This window comes from Caloenas nicobarica, chromosome 1, assembly GCF_036013445.1.
Source record: "Caloenas nicobarica isolate bCalNic1 chromosome 1, bCalNic1.hap1, whole genome shotgun sequence".
Taxonomy (NCBI): Eukaryota; Metazoa; Chordata; class Aves; order Columbiformes; family Columbidae; genus Caloenas; species Caloenas nicobarica.
Genome location: NC_088245.1, coordinates 85,793,246 through 85,811,737, shown reverse-complemented (window position 1 = coordinate 85,811,737; position 18,492 = coordinate 85,793,246). Strand labels below are relative to the sequence as shown.

Below are 18,492 nucleotides of genomic sequence, written 5' to 3'. Positions count from 1 at the left end.
AGTTGCATGCTAGATGGCTGAAGGAATGTGTAATGAGATTTGGAGCCTTTTATCTCGAGTTTATCACCTATAGGTGATTCAACCCCAGGTCAGGAGTGAGATGATGAGAAATGAGCTTTCACATCTCATACTCTTCATAAAAATTTGCACTAGAAACCTCTTAACTGGTGCTTTTGGGAAAAGGAAGAGTTAACTTAAGTGCCTTGAGATGCAACTTCCCAGCTGTCCCAAGCTTACCCTTTCCAGAACTAAATTGGAGAATGTTGGGTGGGAGTCTGCTGTTCAAGTATCTGGTGCTTAGAGTGTTAGTTATTGGTGATTCTTGGAGACACATAAGTTCACTACTCCCAGACTGCGTGCTACTGAGCTGGGTCCCTCATGGGATTAGCCTCTGTCAGAGTACCTGCTTGCGAAGGTCAAATAAAATGTAAAAGACCAGCCCTCTTCTGGGTGGAAGACAAATGCTTGGGAGAGACAGCAGCACCTTGCTGAGAAGGGTATCCTTTCACAAAACCTGGGTAGTGATTGCCCTAAGTGCTGTCTAGGAAAGGAAACAGAAGTCTGATGTGACAAGGAAAAAGAGTAAGAGGAGATAGCTTCTGAGAAATGGTCCTTGGAAAAGTGGGAGCTAAGGTAGGGATCCCAGGAAAGTCTTCATGTCAAGGTGAAGAGCACTGGCTCCTGTGTGGTATCACCCCGAAGTGCTTTGGAAGTTGCAGAAACCAGAAGGAAGAGCTTGGAGGGAAACATTACACAGAAAGAATAAAAACACTTTGAATTCCTTGACTTAAAAGGAGAGGGATCATGATGAAATTGTGATCTAGTGCAACTGCGACTTTATTTATCAAAACTATTAGTGTGCTTTTGTGCTTGTGGGGTTGGTTTTGGGGATTGTGTTTTGTTTTTTAATATCAGAAAGATAAAGTGGCCTATGCATCATGTCAGACCAACCTAAGTTAGGCTTTTGAAGAATTTACATGGTGACATGTCATTAAGTTGGACTCCTTCTGGGTGCACATGAGTTGTCTCGTTTTCAGAGGGTATCAACTCACTGAAATTTGGCTTGCATAAAGAGATGTGACATAGGATTTGAAACACCTTTACTCCAGTGTATACATGATGATCTGAGGCTCTGCATCTTATAATGCACTTATAATGACAGTGATATTTCTGGGCTTGGTTTAATATTTTGACTTTCTGATTCTTTTTTTTTTGGTACCTTTGTATTGTTGAATTCCATCTGGAGTTAACATGAGGTTTTATGGGTGGAAATACTACAGGCTGTCACTTAAAAATAAGCTAAGTTTACAAGTCTAGCCATTGATGAATGGAAGCTGCTAAGGCTTTTAAGAAGTAAATCATTCAGTCTTGTATTTGTTTCTTAGTGTAGACCGTAGTAGGCAGAGGATGAAAACACCATTCCTGATGCCATATTCTGAATGAACAAGGATTGGGGCATGTTTATGATTTGCACTGTGCTTCACAGGAGTACTTACATTAATGCCGTTGTAAGATTTCAACTAGGATCTCTAAGGCAATATAACTAAAGCAGTTTAAAAAAACTTTTGTGCCAGAAAATTTAGACTTTTTTTTGAGGAAAACTCCAAACCCTTTTGTTGCAAGACTTTGCATTCACCATGCCTGAAATACTGTAGTAATGCAGTCTTATACCTAAACAAAGCATATGAGCTGTGCCTGTAATGCTACTCGTGTGTTGAGATGCTACTCGTGTCATGGGACTACCTGAGTTTGGTGTATTACAATAGATGTGTGTACTGCAACCTTCCCACCAATAAGCATGTTTCACAGATAAGGCAATGTGATTTAAAAAATAACAGTTTAACAGAAGAAAGCTAGGTTTCAGCTGAGATTTTTATACCCTTCTGTATTTTTATTCTTCTGTAACAGTATATGCTAGGGTGCTTTTTCATTTTGCTGCCCGATTGCTCTGGACAGATATACAAATATGCTGTTGATGTCCAAAGATGTGTTGGATAAAGTAATTGCTACACTGTTGAGTTTATAGCATCATTTTAGGATAAAAGTATTATACAAAAGCAAATTACTGGTAATGTTAAAGTTGGTGAGTAGAGTTAAATACCTGAAGGAGTGTTTTGAGACATGAAAATATGATTGATTTTTCAAAGGTTCTGAATTGAAGTGGTGGTTGCAGGTGACAAAGACTTGAAAAAATCAGGGCATTGAATAAGCTGGGTTTGTATGTATGTAGTTTTAGGCTTGAAGAACCTGAGGCAGAAACCTGCACTAAGCATTGAATATACCAGATGATCTGTTGTGCACCAGAAGCCTAACTCTAAACACCAGGGTTGGGGCTTCTTGACATCACTGATAGCATTTAGGATCTAGTGTGACTGAGAAAGAGATATTAATGTTTGTTCAATGGTGCTTTAAATTATTTATACAATAGCTAAGAGTTAAAAGTTGATTAGTTTGAAACATAAGAAGTGTTTGCAATTCTTCCTTGATTTTGGCATTTTGAGTTTGGTATGATAAACTAACTCTTGGACTTCGATTGGCAGGTTGTGTGTGACATCTGTGTGACATTTCTCTGTGCTCCAAGTGCATTCTAGCACACGACAATGAATGTGACACATTAGCCTCCCAACACATGGGCAGTGGCAGCTTTGCTCTTTTCCAGTGTAATATTATCTCTACCACCTGTTACTTGGTTCTCTCCATGGACTCCTCCTATATGCATCGTTATTAATAGTATGGGGAAGAGGTGTTTTCAGGGCTTTGTACATTAGCAGAATGGTACAGTTGCATCTTAAATCTTTCAGAAGTTGTGAGACTCTGGGTGGAAGATAGAAGGAAAATGACAAACCAGGAATTCAGGACAGGCAGTACTGTCCAGAGCAGCCATCTGCAAAGGGATGGATCAGGGGAATTACTTGGAAGGCCATTCCTGCTGATGATAAATATATATAGTAGTTTCTTCTCCTCAGTGACAGGCAAGCTGGAACAAGCAAATCATTGATTGTTTTCTTTCCAGTAAATGAATTCTACTTTTGTAGGGGTGGCTGAAGGGGTGGGCTGGAGACTGCTGTCCTGTACTTGGCTTCTTTCCTGTACCAAGCAAATCCAGTCAAAACAGCAGCAGTGCAAATTCCCCTTGGCACCCTGTCCTGCTCACTGTATGCCTTCAATCCTGACCTGGCAGAAACTGCCTGGAGAGCAAGGAGATAGTAATTTGGTCTCCATGTCCATTCTGTCCTTGGCACTTCTTCAGAGGCAGCAAATAAGACATCAGCTAGCAAAAATGATCTTTGCACATTTTTTCTGAGAATGGATCTGACAGCCCATTAATTTCACCTACAGTCACATTCACCAGCACCACCTCCTTCCAGTTGCTACATTATGTAAGGGAACTCTGTCAATGGTACTTCTTTCACCAAAGTTATTCCCCACCGTGTTCAACAGTATATAGAGATTGTTTGCAGCAAAAAGCAGATTGAAAGATTGAATTGCTGAGGGAATCTGTCTTCTGGATGTCAAAATAACACAATCCTGGGGCTAGCTAAGTCGCAGCTACCTGTACTGTTGGAAAGGATTTCTGCTGTCTTTGACTAACTCAGAAACTCTCTCCTTTCCTCTTTCTTGGAGGCTGAAGCAGCAGTGGCACAAGTTTTGGACTGTTCTTAAAGAATTGTTCAGCATATGCCTTTGCATTGACTATGTGGGACCTGTGTGCAAGATATTGGCAAGCTATGATTTCTCACAGGTTTTAATGCCATTTGGGCTCTTGTCTAATCATTGCTTTTCAAAGCCTCATACGAGCTGAAGACTGATTCTCAAAGGTCACATTTCCTACTCCCACCAAATATCAGACAAAAATCTTGGGTTAGTGTATGGTTAGGACATGTGCACAATGCCTACTTTTCTGTGTTTCTTTCTCGGGGTTGAAGTTGTTCTTCTTTCTCAGAAGTTGAGTGATAAGCTCATCAGAGCTGTTTTCAACAGAGCTGCTAAGAGACTCAGTTACTAATATGATTTAAAAAAAAAAAAAGACAACAAAAAACCAAATCAAACCAAACCAAAGGAAGTAATACTAGCTTGCTGAGGTTTACTATACCCTTCCTTTATCAAATCCCTTCTCTTCCATCTAGAAAACTTGTCTTGTAGGTATTTAAAAATGCTGCTTACTTCTCTGGAAAGGAGTGAATCTCAGATGTTTCCCCCAAAACAGATAAATCAACTCTCTTGCATGCAATATGTAAATCTCTGGGACATGCAAGATGACAGATACTTCAGTTTCAGTGTGTTTGGAAGTCATCAGGCAAGCTATGGACAAGTACGTCATCTGTGCTGAGCTTGCATATTAAGTTGAATGCATCCCAGACACACCAGATTGATGTTATGCTAGAGTGTGCACAGGTTTTTGCATTTAGAACTTCTTGGACAGAAAGCCAGAACTCTGACTTTGTCCAATAAAGTAGTATGGTCCAGTTGGTGGCTCACGACTCAGATTTAGCTTGTAATATGCCTCACCTATTTGACTTTATACGTTTGCCCTTAAAGAGACAGAGAACAGCTGTTTCATTACTAGACACCACAAAGCCAGCTGAATGCTGTTGTTGCCCCTGCTGCAGTCTCACCCTGTTGCTAGCAGCAGCTAGTAGGAGTCTGGGAGGCAAGACAACTCAGTGCATTGGCTGTGGACTTTCCTAAATCCTTACTATGTCTCATTTGGCTGAGTAGGCTAGGGTAACGAACATATTCAAGAGTTAGCTCACTTGTTGTTGGACATACTAGTGCAATCATCAGTGAGGACCTGAGGCATCCAGGTTCTAGTCTCCAGGTCTGATTCACATTCATTTATGTATTCAATAAGTCCATGCATTCCCACACTATAAGGTGAAGATTAGCCTCCCTACTTGATGAAGTCCTGGGAAGATGAATTTCCTTTAAGTCATAGTCACTATTATTCTTTTGCATCTTTGAGGGATGGAATGTACTGGACAGAGTAAAGCAGAACTTTCTCTGCTCACCTTGGGTGCCCACTGCAGGACTGCATGTGCTTTGACATAAGGTTTTCTCCAGAGAAAAAAACTGAAAGTGAAGAAAGAGTCCTTTCCCCAAAGCAGTAATGTGGTTTCTAGTCCTGATGGCCTAGGTGTTCTGAGGAGCTCATAGGAATCTAGGCATGGAGGCCATAGCATTTTTAGATGTTAAGTTAAAAGCAGTAGCTCTTTTGGCCATTACAGACCCCATGATGTACAGTATGATTTTGTCCTGGTGCAATCCTGGGCATCCATTAGCATTTACCTCAGTGTCCAGTAGACATTTAGAAGTTAATTTGGCCATGGCAGATAACAGTGTTTTCCTCAATTTTCTGCCTTGTCTCCCTTCAGGAGATAATCATCTCCATAGCGGCGAAAGCTAATAGATCAGAGTTCCTCTTCTAAGGGTTTCTTTTGTCATTCTCAGTTTACATGAATAAAACAGGTTGCAAATAATTCAAGAGCAGATATGTGTGTACTAAATAATCTCTGTTATGGGGGTAGTAACTTCCATGAGAGAGTGGGAACCAGCAGCTGTAAGTAAGTAGATAAGCTGTAACTGTAAGGTCAGCAGTATCTGCCTGAGGTGCTGTAGCTCCATTCTCCTGCAAATGAACCAGACCCCTCAGCTAGCTGCTACTGTCATTCCCTGGAGTTGCTGAAATTTCATGTACGTATATGGTCTGAGATTTTCAGAGGTGACAGAAGGAGGTGGGTGCACTGCTCTTGTTGACTGACCTAAGACATGCCTGAGAGTCTTAGCCCATAATATGGGATGTGCTTTAGAATAAAAGGTTCAGTGTAAACATCAGGGAGTTCCAACATGACCCCGTTGCTTCACTGCAACAGGGCTTCCAGGAACCTGGTTGTACATAATGTTAGTGAACGGCAATGACTGCTTAATTCAAATAGTATTACCATAATTTTTCCTACTGCCAAATAGTTTAACGTTGATTAATTAGATATTAACTAGCTGTGAAATTCTATGGTATGGTCTTTTGATGGGAGACTTGCCAAATTGTGGAGGCACCTAGGGTGGCTTCTTAGGGCTAGTTGAAGCTTTTCTCATTCAGTGAAACTAACACCTTTCTGCTTTGCCTCCCGTGGATTGCACTTTTTTTTTTTTTTTTAAAGTTTGCCATTAAGGGTTTAGGGAAATGTAACCTTAACTTTACTAGTGGCAACCTGAAAATATTTGTCTGGTTCTGCAGTGAGGGCCTCTGCTATGTTTATGTAGCAGTGGTCTGACCAGTCTTCTGTAGCCTTGACCCTTTGTTCTTTTGGCTGAGTGGGACAATTTCTTTGGAAGAGCGGAATTGGGTCCATACATTGTTTTAATCACCCCTAAGGGAAATAGCTGAACAATATTGTGAAGGACTCCTAGTCTAGTTCCTCTTTGGAGAAGGGAAGGAATTAATCTCTATTCAGACAACTGGGCTATTAGTCAAATAAACAATACAGTTAGTTGCATTGACATGTAAATGAGTATTACAGCAACTCAAAAAAAACCTAAACCAGAATGGAGTAGCATTGCTACTCTCTAAAAACATGAATGTTTGTTGGGCAAACAAAGTAGCTGCATACCTTTGATAGCAAGGACTTCAGCATGACCATAATAATTCAGTTGGCAAGTTGAATTATGATTAAGTCTGTAATGCCTGTGCCTTGTTCCTGTTAGTACCTCTGCTACCAGGCTAAAGCTAGCCTGGATTTACCCACACATGCTACTCCAGTGGAAACAAACCATCGGAGCGTAACACTGCATTACAGTAACTTATGTGGTCATGACAATGTAAAAGTTTCCAATCTTCCTCCAGCTGTTGTTTCCAAGTCTTGTGCAGGAGTTATCACTACCTCAGTGGTGCAAATGTGAATGATGTAAAATGATTTTTAAAAAAGTTTTAAATCCGAATTGTTTTACTGATATATTTTAGCATGTGTGCCCAAATCTGTTTTCAGCTCAGTGAGGAGGCAGAATACTATGGGGGCAAAAAGCGATAAGTTGTTAAAGAGGAATCAGGAACCTATTCAGCTGGGTAAATTGTTTTGTGAAGCTATATTCTGAGGAGAAGCAAACATAAGAATAAAATAATTGCCAGCTTTGTATGACTATCTCCTGATAAATCAGAGGATGCTCTTGAATATATGGTATGCAGGAGATGACAAATTTAGGAAAACATGAAGGCATGAGTGAACAGCTGGTGTAAACCTGTATGAATGTATTACACATTTAGGGCCGAGAGAATTCACAAGGGTTGAAGATCTGTCACTACTTCAGAAGAAAGGATTCTCCTTAAAAGGGGGAATCACAGAGAAGAAGGAAAGCCATTCTGACAAATGGACTATCTCTCATCTATAATCTGTGGTGAAGATGGTACAACTGTTAAGGATTTTTGTAGAAACAGTGGGAAACAACACAGTCACTTCCAAGAGTGATTTGCGATCATGTATTTAAATACTGTGCTGTTATGCTCTCCATTAAGAGTAGAGTGAGCAGAATGAAGGCTGCATGTCCATCCCTAATGCTGCCAGTGTTGATGGGAACACTGAAGCACTCTGTCATCCTGCCTGGACTGTAATTTTGTCCCCCTAGAATTATATGAATGCTACAATTGCTAGTCTAGGAGATAGCCCAAGAGATGCATTGCCCACTGTACTTCATGAAAAACCTATCCTAAACCTCGGTTTCACTTGCTTCTGAGTTCGTACTTAAAAAAAAAAAAGTAATTGGATTTTATTGCTTTATTTGCTTGAATCTTCCGTGACATCATTTATCTAATGCAGGTGGTAGTTTTTTCTAGGTGGAAATATGTGTGCACAATGGCACAGTGGCAGCAATGCCCCAATGTTATGCAAAGTGGCAAATGGAACTGGATTTTCTGAAATAAATGGAGAGATGGTTATTTTATTTCCTTTACCACCTCCTCCTTCATACACCTTAACTGGCAAGTTAACAGCCATGGGAATAAGATTGAATGGAAATACTGCATGCCTGCTATTCCTGCCAGTGCTTTTGGCATCACTGTTGGCAAAATGGTGAATTCTTCTGTGACGATAACTCTGTGTGATGGGAACTGCTAGTGAGTGTTGTGGTACAGAGAGGGTGCAGCCTGACTGTCTAGGGACAAAACTTTAACTGGAAAGGAATTACAAAAAAGTTTGGCTTTTAGGAGGTTACTAGTTACTCAAACCTAGCCATTCACTTAGAAGAAGCAGTCCTGCCTTCTGCTTTCCCTATTGTTGCCTACCCTTCCAACACATGTTCTTTGAACATACAGAAGTTCTCCTGGATCAGGTCAGGGAACTGATCCCACTGACACTGAGCTGAGCAATTCCTCAGTGAGTCTTGTAATATAGCTACAGAAACATTTGTGTCAGTACAAGAGGAACAGGGAAGCACAAAGTGCTCTGAGACAGTGAGACTGCTCTCTCCTTGCCAGCGGGACCAGCCTGGTGTTATCAGACTACAACTTTGAGGTGCAGTTTCCCAAGAGGCTCAAGCCAACGTATGTGTTGCTGTCAAAACAGGCAGTCTTTGTGCCCTCAACTTTTGTGTGTGTTCTCACCTCTTCCAGCCTCTGCAGTTTTGTGGGGATCCAAGTGAGCTTTCTTGTCTGACTGAAAACTAACTCACCAAAACCACGACAAAACTTGTTTTGGCTGGGATCGGCTCTCTCATCTGGCTAACTATGAAGTCATACAGTTGCTAATGGTGGCATAAAGGCAGCAGCAAGCTTGTGTGGCTACAAATGGAGAGAAAGCTGGACTGGCACTTTCTAGATTGACTTAAATCTTTGTGAAATTGCTACTTAAGCTAACAGCATTATCTTATGGCAGAGACAGGTATTTTGTATGGCAAAGAACGGGGTTTCATTATTGCAGTGGTCCAGTTCCATGGCTGGCATTGCTTATCCTAAGCACTGCTCTAGATCTTGAATAAAAAACCTTCACTGACAGCTAAGAAACCCATGCTAGAATGGCACCTAATGCAGTCCTGTTCACACTGTATCCACTGTAGCAGGAATATACTTTCTTCAGTTTCCTGTTTCCCTCGATCAGCAGGAAGAATAGCCTGAAGTACCCTATGGGAACTGATCGTTGCTTTTCTGCTGATGTAAACTAGCACCTGGACTTGCAGGGTACAGGGAAGGTCTACCCTTCTTTTGAAAGGGAGAGCCGAGCTGGGCATTCTCCCTTTCTGTTTTCAGAGCTGGAAGGAACCGCCTCTGCTTTCCCTGAGTGTCGTTCTAATGACCCCTGGTGGAAGCTTCACGCAACGGGGATTTTTAGGAGTTAGGTCTCACCACGAGGTTTCAGTTTGCCAACCTTAGACACCCACATTTGAAAACTGTGGCTGCTCATGGAGATGGTTTTGTATTCAGGTGGAAGTGGGCTGGATCCATCAGCAACCTACATTCCTTATCTTGCATCCCATCTACTTACATTCTTCATATCATAGTATGAAGAGTACTGAGCATAGTATGTGTGTGTGTACGTGTACTCACATATTCCTTCTCTCTGCTCTGTCGCTTTCCTGTTACCTGCATATCCAGGGTGGAAAAGCTTTATTATGGTTGCTGTACCCTTATTTTTCCTCCTTAGTGAGGCAATCCAGTCTAGCATGTCTGTTGCATTGCTCTGTCTGTACAATGCCCTCCTGTATGCTCTCCCCATGCTTTGTGAGTACCTCCATGCTGTCCTGGCACTGTTCAGTTATAGTAAATATCAGCTAAGGCAAGGGACTGTGTCATATGTTTTTAATGTTAAGATAATATTCCCAAGATTTAGTCAATGTGTATGCAAATCCTCACCACCATTTTCTGAAGCGGGAACTGGATTTTAGTGCATATTCTTCAGATTACCCTTGCTTGTTTGGTGCACTGATCTGCTTAATGAGCTTTGGACACTTCAGTACCTTACAGTCTTGGCTACACCAGACTCCCTTAGGTAATGGTGAAAAAACACCACAGCCATTTGTTGATAACCATCTATTTGTCTTGCCTTATTTTTTTTGGCAGGCTGATTTGAACACCAATGTTGAAGATGAATCCAGATCGTTCTATGGTGTTTCCAGCCAATATGAGAGCCCAGAAAACATGGTCATTACCTGTTCCACCAAAGTGTGTTCCTTTGGAAAGCAGGTGGTGGAGAAAGTGGAGGTAGGCAGTAGGCACCTGGGTGCAGGGTTCTCTCTGGCTGCTGTTTTGTCACTTCAAGTATTTGTATCCTGCATGTATCTCAAGTCAAAATATATGCCATGCTTGTTGTCAGAAAGATGAATGCCATAGATTATTATTTCTGAAACATGCAGGTGTAAGACTGCTCCAGCCATGGCCTTGTCTCAGGACACCATTGAAGGTCTGGTAGTGTTTGCTACTTTTTCCTTAAATCTCAGTTTCTGAAGACATGTGAATTTCTAAGACTCTCAGGTCTGGTGATTCTCTGGGTTTTCTTAGGGGAGCAAAAAAAAGCTAGGAAACCTAGACCCTTGTCTTGTAGTCCAGAAAGCTGAAAACACATAGGCAACACCTCACTCTCATCAGTGTTTCTAAACAGAGAATTTATAGGCTATAGCCATTAATTAATAGACTGTAATAATTTGCAGACTATAGTCTCGTGATTTTTTGAGGCTTTTCTTAGTGTTTGTACCTTACAGCTTGAGCAACAGTGGAGCTGCATAATTATGCATATATCTGGCATTGAAGAAATTCTTCAGCTGCTAAGAAAGCTGCTCTGACCTGCTTCCTGCTGCTCTCTTTCTCAAGGAGCCTTTAGAGACAGGAGGAGCAGCAGCGTGTAGAACACCAGGTGTTCTCGTGTCAGCAGTCAGTTCCACATACATCCTTCCCCAAGACTCATCTTCAGCCATATAAGACATGCCCGAAGTCTGGTTATGTATTTGCATGATGGGATAGATAAACCAAAGAAAGGTGTCATGGTGCACAGGAAAGGAGACCAAGCTGTTGGGGTGAAAGGAGGTGATGGGTACTTAAAGGGTCTGCTGTGAAACGATAGAATCTAACCTCAGCTTCTGTTCAAAGGAATATGAAATATACAGGAACTAAGATGTGAATGTGAACAAAAAAATCCCTCTGTGTACCATTGTCCAACCCTCTCCTAAGGGGGAGCAGAGATACTATGTTCTCTCTCACAGGTACCAGAAGGCTTTAGTCCTTTCTAGCTGTGAAGCATCCTGAGCATATAGTCACCATTACTAGGAGCAATTGGTCCGCTCCTTTTAGTTACCTTTCACAATTCCTTGGCAGTTTGCTCCTCATAAACTGGAACCCACTGTTCTAAAGAAAAAAGAAATCAATCTGAAGAAGGTACAGGGCTCAAGGAGACTGACCTTGATGTGTAGAATGATTAATCACCTCGTTACTGTTAGTAAAATGACTTGAAAATGCCATTGTAATTTTTCTGATATGAGTCCCTTTATGCGATTAATGCTATTATACTAATGTGACAACATTAGCCCCATATGCCCCTTCTGTGTTTTATATTGCAGACAGAGTATGCACGCTATGAAAATGGACACTATTCCTATCGCATTCACCGTTCCCCTCTCTGCGAATACATGATAAACTTCATTCATAAACTCAAGCACCTTCCTGAGAAATATATGATGAACAGTGTGCTGGAGAACTTTACTATTTTACAGGTGGGCCTTTCAACTCTTTTCATTGGAACTTGGAAACATGTAAGCCCCATCTAGGAGTTCACTGTTGTGAGTCAAAGCAGCATCTAACTGAACTTAGTATCTCTCACGTGTATTACACCTCAAGACCATTTATGGAGCTCTGGAGATAGTAACTCAGGAGAAGAATTTGAGAGACCTGAGTAAGAGAGAAAAAAAAAAAAAGAAAGATAAAGGGAGAACTCCTGAGGCAGGGAGATAAAGGAAGGAGAAAGATGCACAAGTCAATGAGGAAATGCTCATTCCACTACTGGACAAATGTTGAGTTCCTTTTTTGTGCTCTGGACCTGTTTGCAAGGTAAAAACAGACACAATAGCACTGTTAAGTGGCTATATAATTTTGTCATGGGGAGAGTTCTTCACTGACTAGGTAGGAAATAAAGTTGTTTTCTCAGGAACCTGGAAAGAATATGGAGGCATGTAAAGGAAGGGGCATGTTGGGGGAAGCTCTGTGACAACTTCATGAATCACTGCAACCGCTAGGTAGGGCAGTACTACGAGGCTACAGCAACTAGATTTGCATTAGTATATATGTTATAGCATCTGAGCCTGGATCAGATGCAGCCTAAATTTGGGAGGGCAAAGATAGCTTAAAAGGTGGATTTTCCTAATGAACCAAGTTCTGTCCTCACCTCTACAAGATGTGTCACAGATCTGCCAGAGAACCTGAGGTTGGTTAAGTAGAAAATATGCTAGAGGCTGTATGAAAGAATGGAAATCAAGTGGTCTTCATTCCAGCCTCTGGAGATCTTGTGGGACTTCAGGCAACTTATTTCACTGCTCTGTGGCTCAGGTAGCTCAGCTATAAAACAAGGTTAATAATGCCCTCATGTCACACAAGGTTAATAATATACCTCACAGGACTTAAGGAGGCTTTACTCTTTCATGTTTGTACTAGATATTTAGCATCTGCAAGAAAGGAGGAGTAGCATCTGCAAGAAAAGAGGAGTATAAATGCTATGAGATTTTTTAAATGGACAAAAGCATGAAGGACAGAGAGACGAAAGGCCTGTGTGCTGTAATTCATACTGAGGAACACTGTAACTGCTTTCTGCATGTTTCATTCCTCATTCAGGCCAGCGCTTGCTATAAATTTTATGAACAAAGCCCTTGTGGGGCTTTATGTTTTAAGTAATCTCATGTGCTTCCCTTACCTCCTGTCACAGAGAGGCATGTCTTATGTGGGTGCTGGTGCACTGCAGAGAAGCTAACGTTCCTGAGGGACCATAGAAAATGAAATGGAATAAAAGGAGCTTCTGTAAGAATGCATGAATGTAGCAGCCATCCTTCTCCTGACATCAACAGTGCATGGAATGGGAGGCGTAATGGAGTCAAACCTATAAGTCTCCTGTAAAATGAGTTATACTCTATGATCCTCATGGTCTATGTCTACCACAGACAAGCAGGAGTAGATGGAGGGAAAGAAGTGTTCATGGCTGGGATATATCAACAGATACATGAGCAGGAGTGGATGTGCCACAGGAGGTAGCCTCTCTGTACCCAACAAACAGAGCAAAAAGAGATTTTCTGTGAAACATCTTATCTTTGCTGAAATCTGCAACACTGGGGGGGTGGGCAGTAGAGGACCTAGTGGACCTGCTTCCACTTATGAGGTCACTGCTTGGTCACAGCTTTCTTTCCTCCACAGTGGACTCTGCTCACCTTCCATGTCTCTTCATTGCATTGTAGTCCTGATGCTGTGAAAGTGCTTTGCTTGGATGTTTGGGCAGATAGACTGGGGTTGTAGTGGCTGAGCTCTGGAACATTCCCATGCTGCTCTGTTCTTTGCCTATTACTGAATTTTTGCTCTATGTTGAATGTGTTGGAATACGTAAGCAGAGAAACAGGAGTTGCTATCTCAGTTTCTTCTCCTTTTCTGTCTAGGTTGTGACAAACAGGGACACACAGGAGACCTTGCTTTGCATAGCATATGTTTTTGAAGTGTCAACTAGTGACCACGGTGCCCAGCATCACATCTACCGTCTGGTGAAGGACTAGAGACTCTCTGCCCTGAGTTGTCCATGGGATGCATGTCTAAGAAAAAAACTCATGCTTGAACAAGCCCTGCCCCCTCATACCAAACTGAAAAATAAACTGCAGATATTGTGTATTTTCAGAAAAGCACTTCTGAGCTGTTTTGTGATTGAGAGCGTCAAATAAGTTTGTATCTTCAGGTTTGTGCAAATGAGGAAAAGACTTGGAGTCAATGCAACAGGAAAATAACTGCTTAAGGGTTTCACCACAAACAGCATCCTGTGGAACGTATTTCCCACAGGGCACACACAGGGTGTGATCATACACATGTATGCACCCAAGCATACAGGTAGGGCAATGGCAGCAGATTCCACAAGTTTGACAACATGTGAACAGGTTTAAGATGTTCATGCTACATCTAGTCTGCATTTGTGGGCATTCATATACTTTCATTTGTAGGGTGACACATGCACAGACATTTATGTAGATGTCAGTTAGACATGTGAGCACATGCATGTGTATGGAGACTGCACATATAACCTACGTATCTGCCTGTCTAGCTGTCCACTTTAGCAGGTGTGTTGTCACAGACCCCTTCACCTTTCCTTCTGTTAAGATGCTGGATAGTGTTTCCCTCCCTTCCGTACATGATAGTGAGAGACCAACATTTCTTTTGCCTTTTAAATGAAGTTATGCTTAGAAAATTTGGTACGTTAAATCATGTTGTCTCGCCCAGCAGATACCCTCCGTGTATCAGGTTGGCTGACTTGACTGACTACAACAGTTCTTGCTGCTTTTGCTTTTGTTCTCTCCGTGCAGTTAGCGCTGCTCTGGGAGCTTGACTCTGCTCTTCCCTTGTGCACCAGCAAAATAATTGGTTACCAAGCTCAAATTGTTCCACCTGTTAGTTGCAGACAGTGAGGCACACAAGTATGGCAAAGAATGCCATTTGGCCAGCAAATTGCAGGAAAATTATGAGAGAGAATAGTGGAAAGAGGTTAGTTTTTCATGTTTCCTAGGCTTTCAAACACAGTCTCTCTGCTTTACCTGTAAGCTGAGGTTGTTTACTCAAGAATCAATGAGAGGCAATAATCTTGGTCCCTGAAAATGCTGCTGATGTGGGAGAAGATTCAGCCATTCATGTTACTCTGAGGGAGGAGTTGGTTTGCATGATGCTCCCTGGCAGCCACTGGCCAGGCACAGTCCCGTGGCACAGACTTGGATGTATCCTCTTCTTTACACAATGCATCACAACACTTTAGGAAACACCTCTCAGACTTATTTCAGACATTTCCATCCTTGCATTTTTTACATAGAGAAAAGTACTCATGAGTACGTGAGGAATCTGAGATACCATCAGGGTTTATTAGAATGCCAGAAGGTAAGAGCTTCAGCCACACACAGATGAAATCTGAACTTCTTTCAAAAACTCATGAGTTTATTGGTACTCCCTTCTACAGCTTTCAGTCTGCTGGTTAAAGAGCTCTGTGGATATCATTAAGATACTGTACAACTCTTTCCACAGCATATGTAGAGACCTGCAGACTTACATATCTCCTCCAGCTTCCTAACCATCTTCTTGTCATTTAAAATGTTTTGTTTCTGTATTTGAAGTTGTAAGTTGTACTCATTTATAAGGTACACCAAGAGTCTTCTCACAGATTGATGATTTTGTTTTCTGTACATTTAAATCTCAACTCCCTTCAAAGTTTACATTCTTCAAGTCCTAGAAAATGTTCTTCCCATGCTTTGTGGACTCAGATTAATCCTTTGAGTACTTGAAGGTCTAAGTCTCCATTGGGCTTTTTCACAAGTATTGTTGAATATGAATCCATCCTTTCACTGAAATTAATGAAAAATGCTCAGCCAGCCACCTTCCAGTGTACCATCAGCATACGTTCTCCTTGGTAGGTATGTTATATTTGGGATGGGGTAGGGGGGAGGAGGGAGGGAGTGAAGGAGGGAGGGAAGATTCCCTTGCTGGAACACATTATTTTTAGAACATAATCTGGTATTATACTGAGTTATCTCCTACAAACTGTTCATTATGCTCAGAGAAAGCCACAATGATGGCATCTTTGATGTCAGCTCTCAGCTCTTTCACTTTCCAGTTCTCAGGCTCCTCAGCTTTTCTCCACAAAATGCTTTGGGCAATCTGCTGCCTTAAGTGCTTGTTTCAACAATCTAATTTTCACTAGCTCTTTTCCTTGATTGTGTTCATGAGCTTCCTTGTGTGTTTCACTAGCTATGCTTTCTCTTACCTAGCTTTAAATAAGTTCTGGTAAACACTGAACTTAAATAGGTAATGGTAGCTTCAACCACCCTGTGCAATAATTCTGAGGAGGAATCTACTGATGCCTTGGAATCATCATGGTTTTATTTTGAAGCTGGTATTGAAACCAATTATTCTTTGCTATTAATAGCTCATAAGTGTAGAGAAACATGCAGTGTTTTCCTCAATGACGTAAATCTTTAGTATTCCTCTGCCACATTGCTGGCTGATAGTATGGAGTTTCTCTGAAGTGTTTTCCAAAGCCTGTGTAAAACTTATTCAAGCCTATAATGCTGCCTGTAGGTTTATAATTCTTAGTATATGACCTTACGGTTCCATACAATCTTTTCTGATTCTCTGTTGCAGCTGGGTGAGTTGATTCCTCACAAGGAATTAATATTCAAGAAATAGTAAGGAATGAACTATTGAAATTTAACTTCTAAATCAAATGAGTTAGACAAGTTTATTATGGTAAAATTTCAAAATGGGACACCCTAAACATTTTTTGTCTGAAGCATGAGTTCACATTGGTATGGCTGTCACTGGTTAGATGAAAAGCAAACAACTAAAAATACCTTTAACAAAGATAACAGATGATTGTGCTAACTGAGGGGAAGATATGTACTGAAAAAGATTAGTATAGACCCATTCTCTTTTAACATCACCAGTGGTATGGAGGAAGGAGAAAGAAGCAGGGTAAATTAATCTGCAGTTAGCACTAAATGAGATTTTTGCAGGCTGAGTATGTATACAGAACTTGAGTGACTTGAACACCATTGGAACACTAGGCTTGAGCTGGGAGAATAAATACTAAGAATGATTTGAAGTATAATTTAAAATGTCCTTAAAAGAACAAGAGAAAGATTGCAAATGAAAGGTAAAATATCAGAAAAATAACCAGTGCCTGAGAGGTACATCATCAGAACACGATTCAAAATTGGACAGCGTGTTGGAACTAATTGTCAAATGACAGATGCACAAATACAAAACTTCAGTGACAGAGATGAACATGAGAGTCAGATGAAAGTCTCAGTGCTACCTACTCAATGAAACAGAGACATACATTGGAGGATGAATATTTCATTATCTGTGGAAAAGGTGATTCCAGGCCCTAGAAAGGGTGTTTTATTCGGCTTAGCACATGAAGAAACTCTGAGAATTTCCAACAGAGATTTCAAACAGAAAACCAGAATATAGGCTACTTGCAAAGACCTACTGAATGTACTTCATATACAGGTACAAGGAGAGAAGGGAAGGGAAGGGAGAGAAGAGAAAAGGAAAAGAAAAGAAAAGAAGAAAAGAAAGAAAAAAAGAAAAGAAAAGAGAAAAGAAAAGGAGAAAAGAAGAAGAGAAAAGAGTTGGAAGGGATCTACAATGATCATGTAGTCCAGCTGCCTGACCACTTCAGGGCTGACCAAAAGTTAAAGCATGTTGTTAAAGCCATTTTCTAAATGCCTCTCAAACACTGACAGGTTTGGGGCATTGACCACCTCTCAGCAAACAAATGTTTCCTAATGTCCAGTGTCCAGTCTAAACCTCCCCTGATGCAGCTTTGAACTATTCCCATGCATCCTATCATTGGATCCCAGGGAGAAGAGGTCAGCACCTCCCTCTCCACGTCCCCTGCTCAGGAAGCTGCAGAAAGAAATGAGGCCGCCCCTCAGTCTCCTTTTCTCCAAACTAGACAAACTCAAATTCCTCAGCCGCTCCTCATAGGACATGCCTTCCAGCCCTGTCACCAGCTTTGTTGCCCTCCTCTGAATGCATCCAAGTACCATCACATCCTTCTTAAATTGTGAGGCTGAGAACTGCACACAGTGCTCAAGGTGAGGCCACACCAGCACTGAATACAGCAGGACAAACCTCTCTTGACCAGCTGGTTATGCTGAATTTAATGCACCCCAGGATGCTGTTTACCTTCTTAACTGCCAGAGCACATACTGCTGGCTCATTGAGTTGCCGTCGACCAGCACCCACACATCCCCTTCTGCAGGGCTGCCCTCCCGCCACTCTTCTCCCAATTTATGCTTGTGTCTCATGTTACTCCATCCCAGGTGCAGAATCTGGCATTTGTTCTTCTTAACTTTCATGCTGTTGATATTTGCCCAATGCTTCAATCTATCCAGATCCCCCTGCAAGGCCTCTTGTCTCTCCAGAGAGTTAACAGCACCTCCCAGTTTGGTATCAACAACAACAAACTTGCTAATGGTGCATTGAATACCTATATCCAGATCATTGATAAATACATTGAACAGGACTGGCCCCAAAATTGAGCCCCGAGGAACAGCACTGGTGACTGGTCACCAGCCAGATGTGGCCCCATTCACTACATCTTTGAGCTCTGCCCTTCAGTCAGTTCTTTACTGTCCTGGTTTCAGCCAGCACAGTCAATTTTCTTTGGAGTAACTGCAGGATTTTTTGCTTCAGCGTGAGAATGGTGCTGACAATGCCTATTATTTACAGTTATTATCTCAGTAATGTTTATGCCTAGCTGGGATAGAATTGATTCTCTTCTCTGCAACTGCTCT

At 41.5% G+C, this 18,492-nt stretch overlaps 1 protein-coding gene across 1 annotated transcript in view; it reads left to right on the top strand.

Moving 5' to 3' along the window:
- TEAD4 (TEA domain transcription factor 4) overlaps positions 1-13,839 on the top strand; it is a 47,487-nt gene extending 33,648 nt beyond the window's left edge. The window contains exons 9-11 of the mRNA XM_065651863.1: positions 10,040-10,180; positions 11,530-11,682; positions 13,603-13,839. Of these exons, the coding sequence (XP_065507935.1) occupies positions 10,040-10,180; positions 11,530-11,682; positions 13,603-13,716 (408 nt within the window). The 3' untranslated portion in view covers positions 13,717-13,839. The remainder of the gene's footprint in view (positions 1-10,039; positions 10,181-11,529; positions 11,683-13,602) is intronic.
- The last annotated feature ends 4,653 nt before the right edge of the window (positions 13,840-18,492 follow it).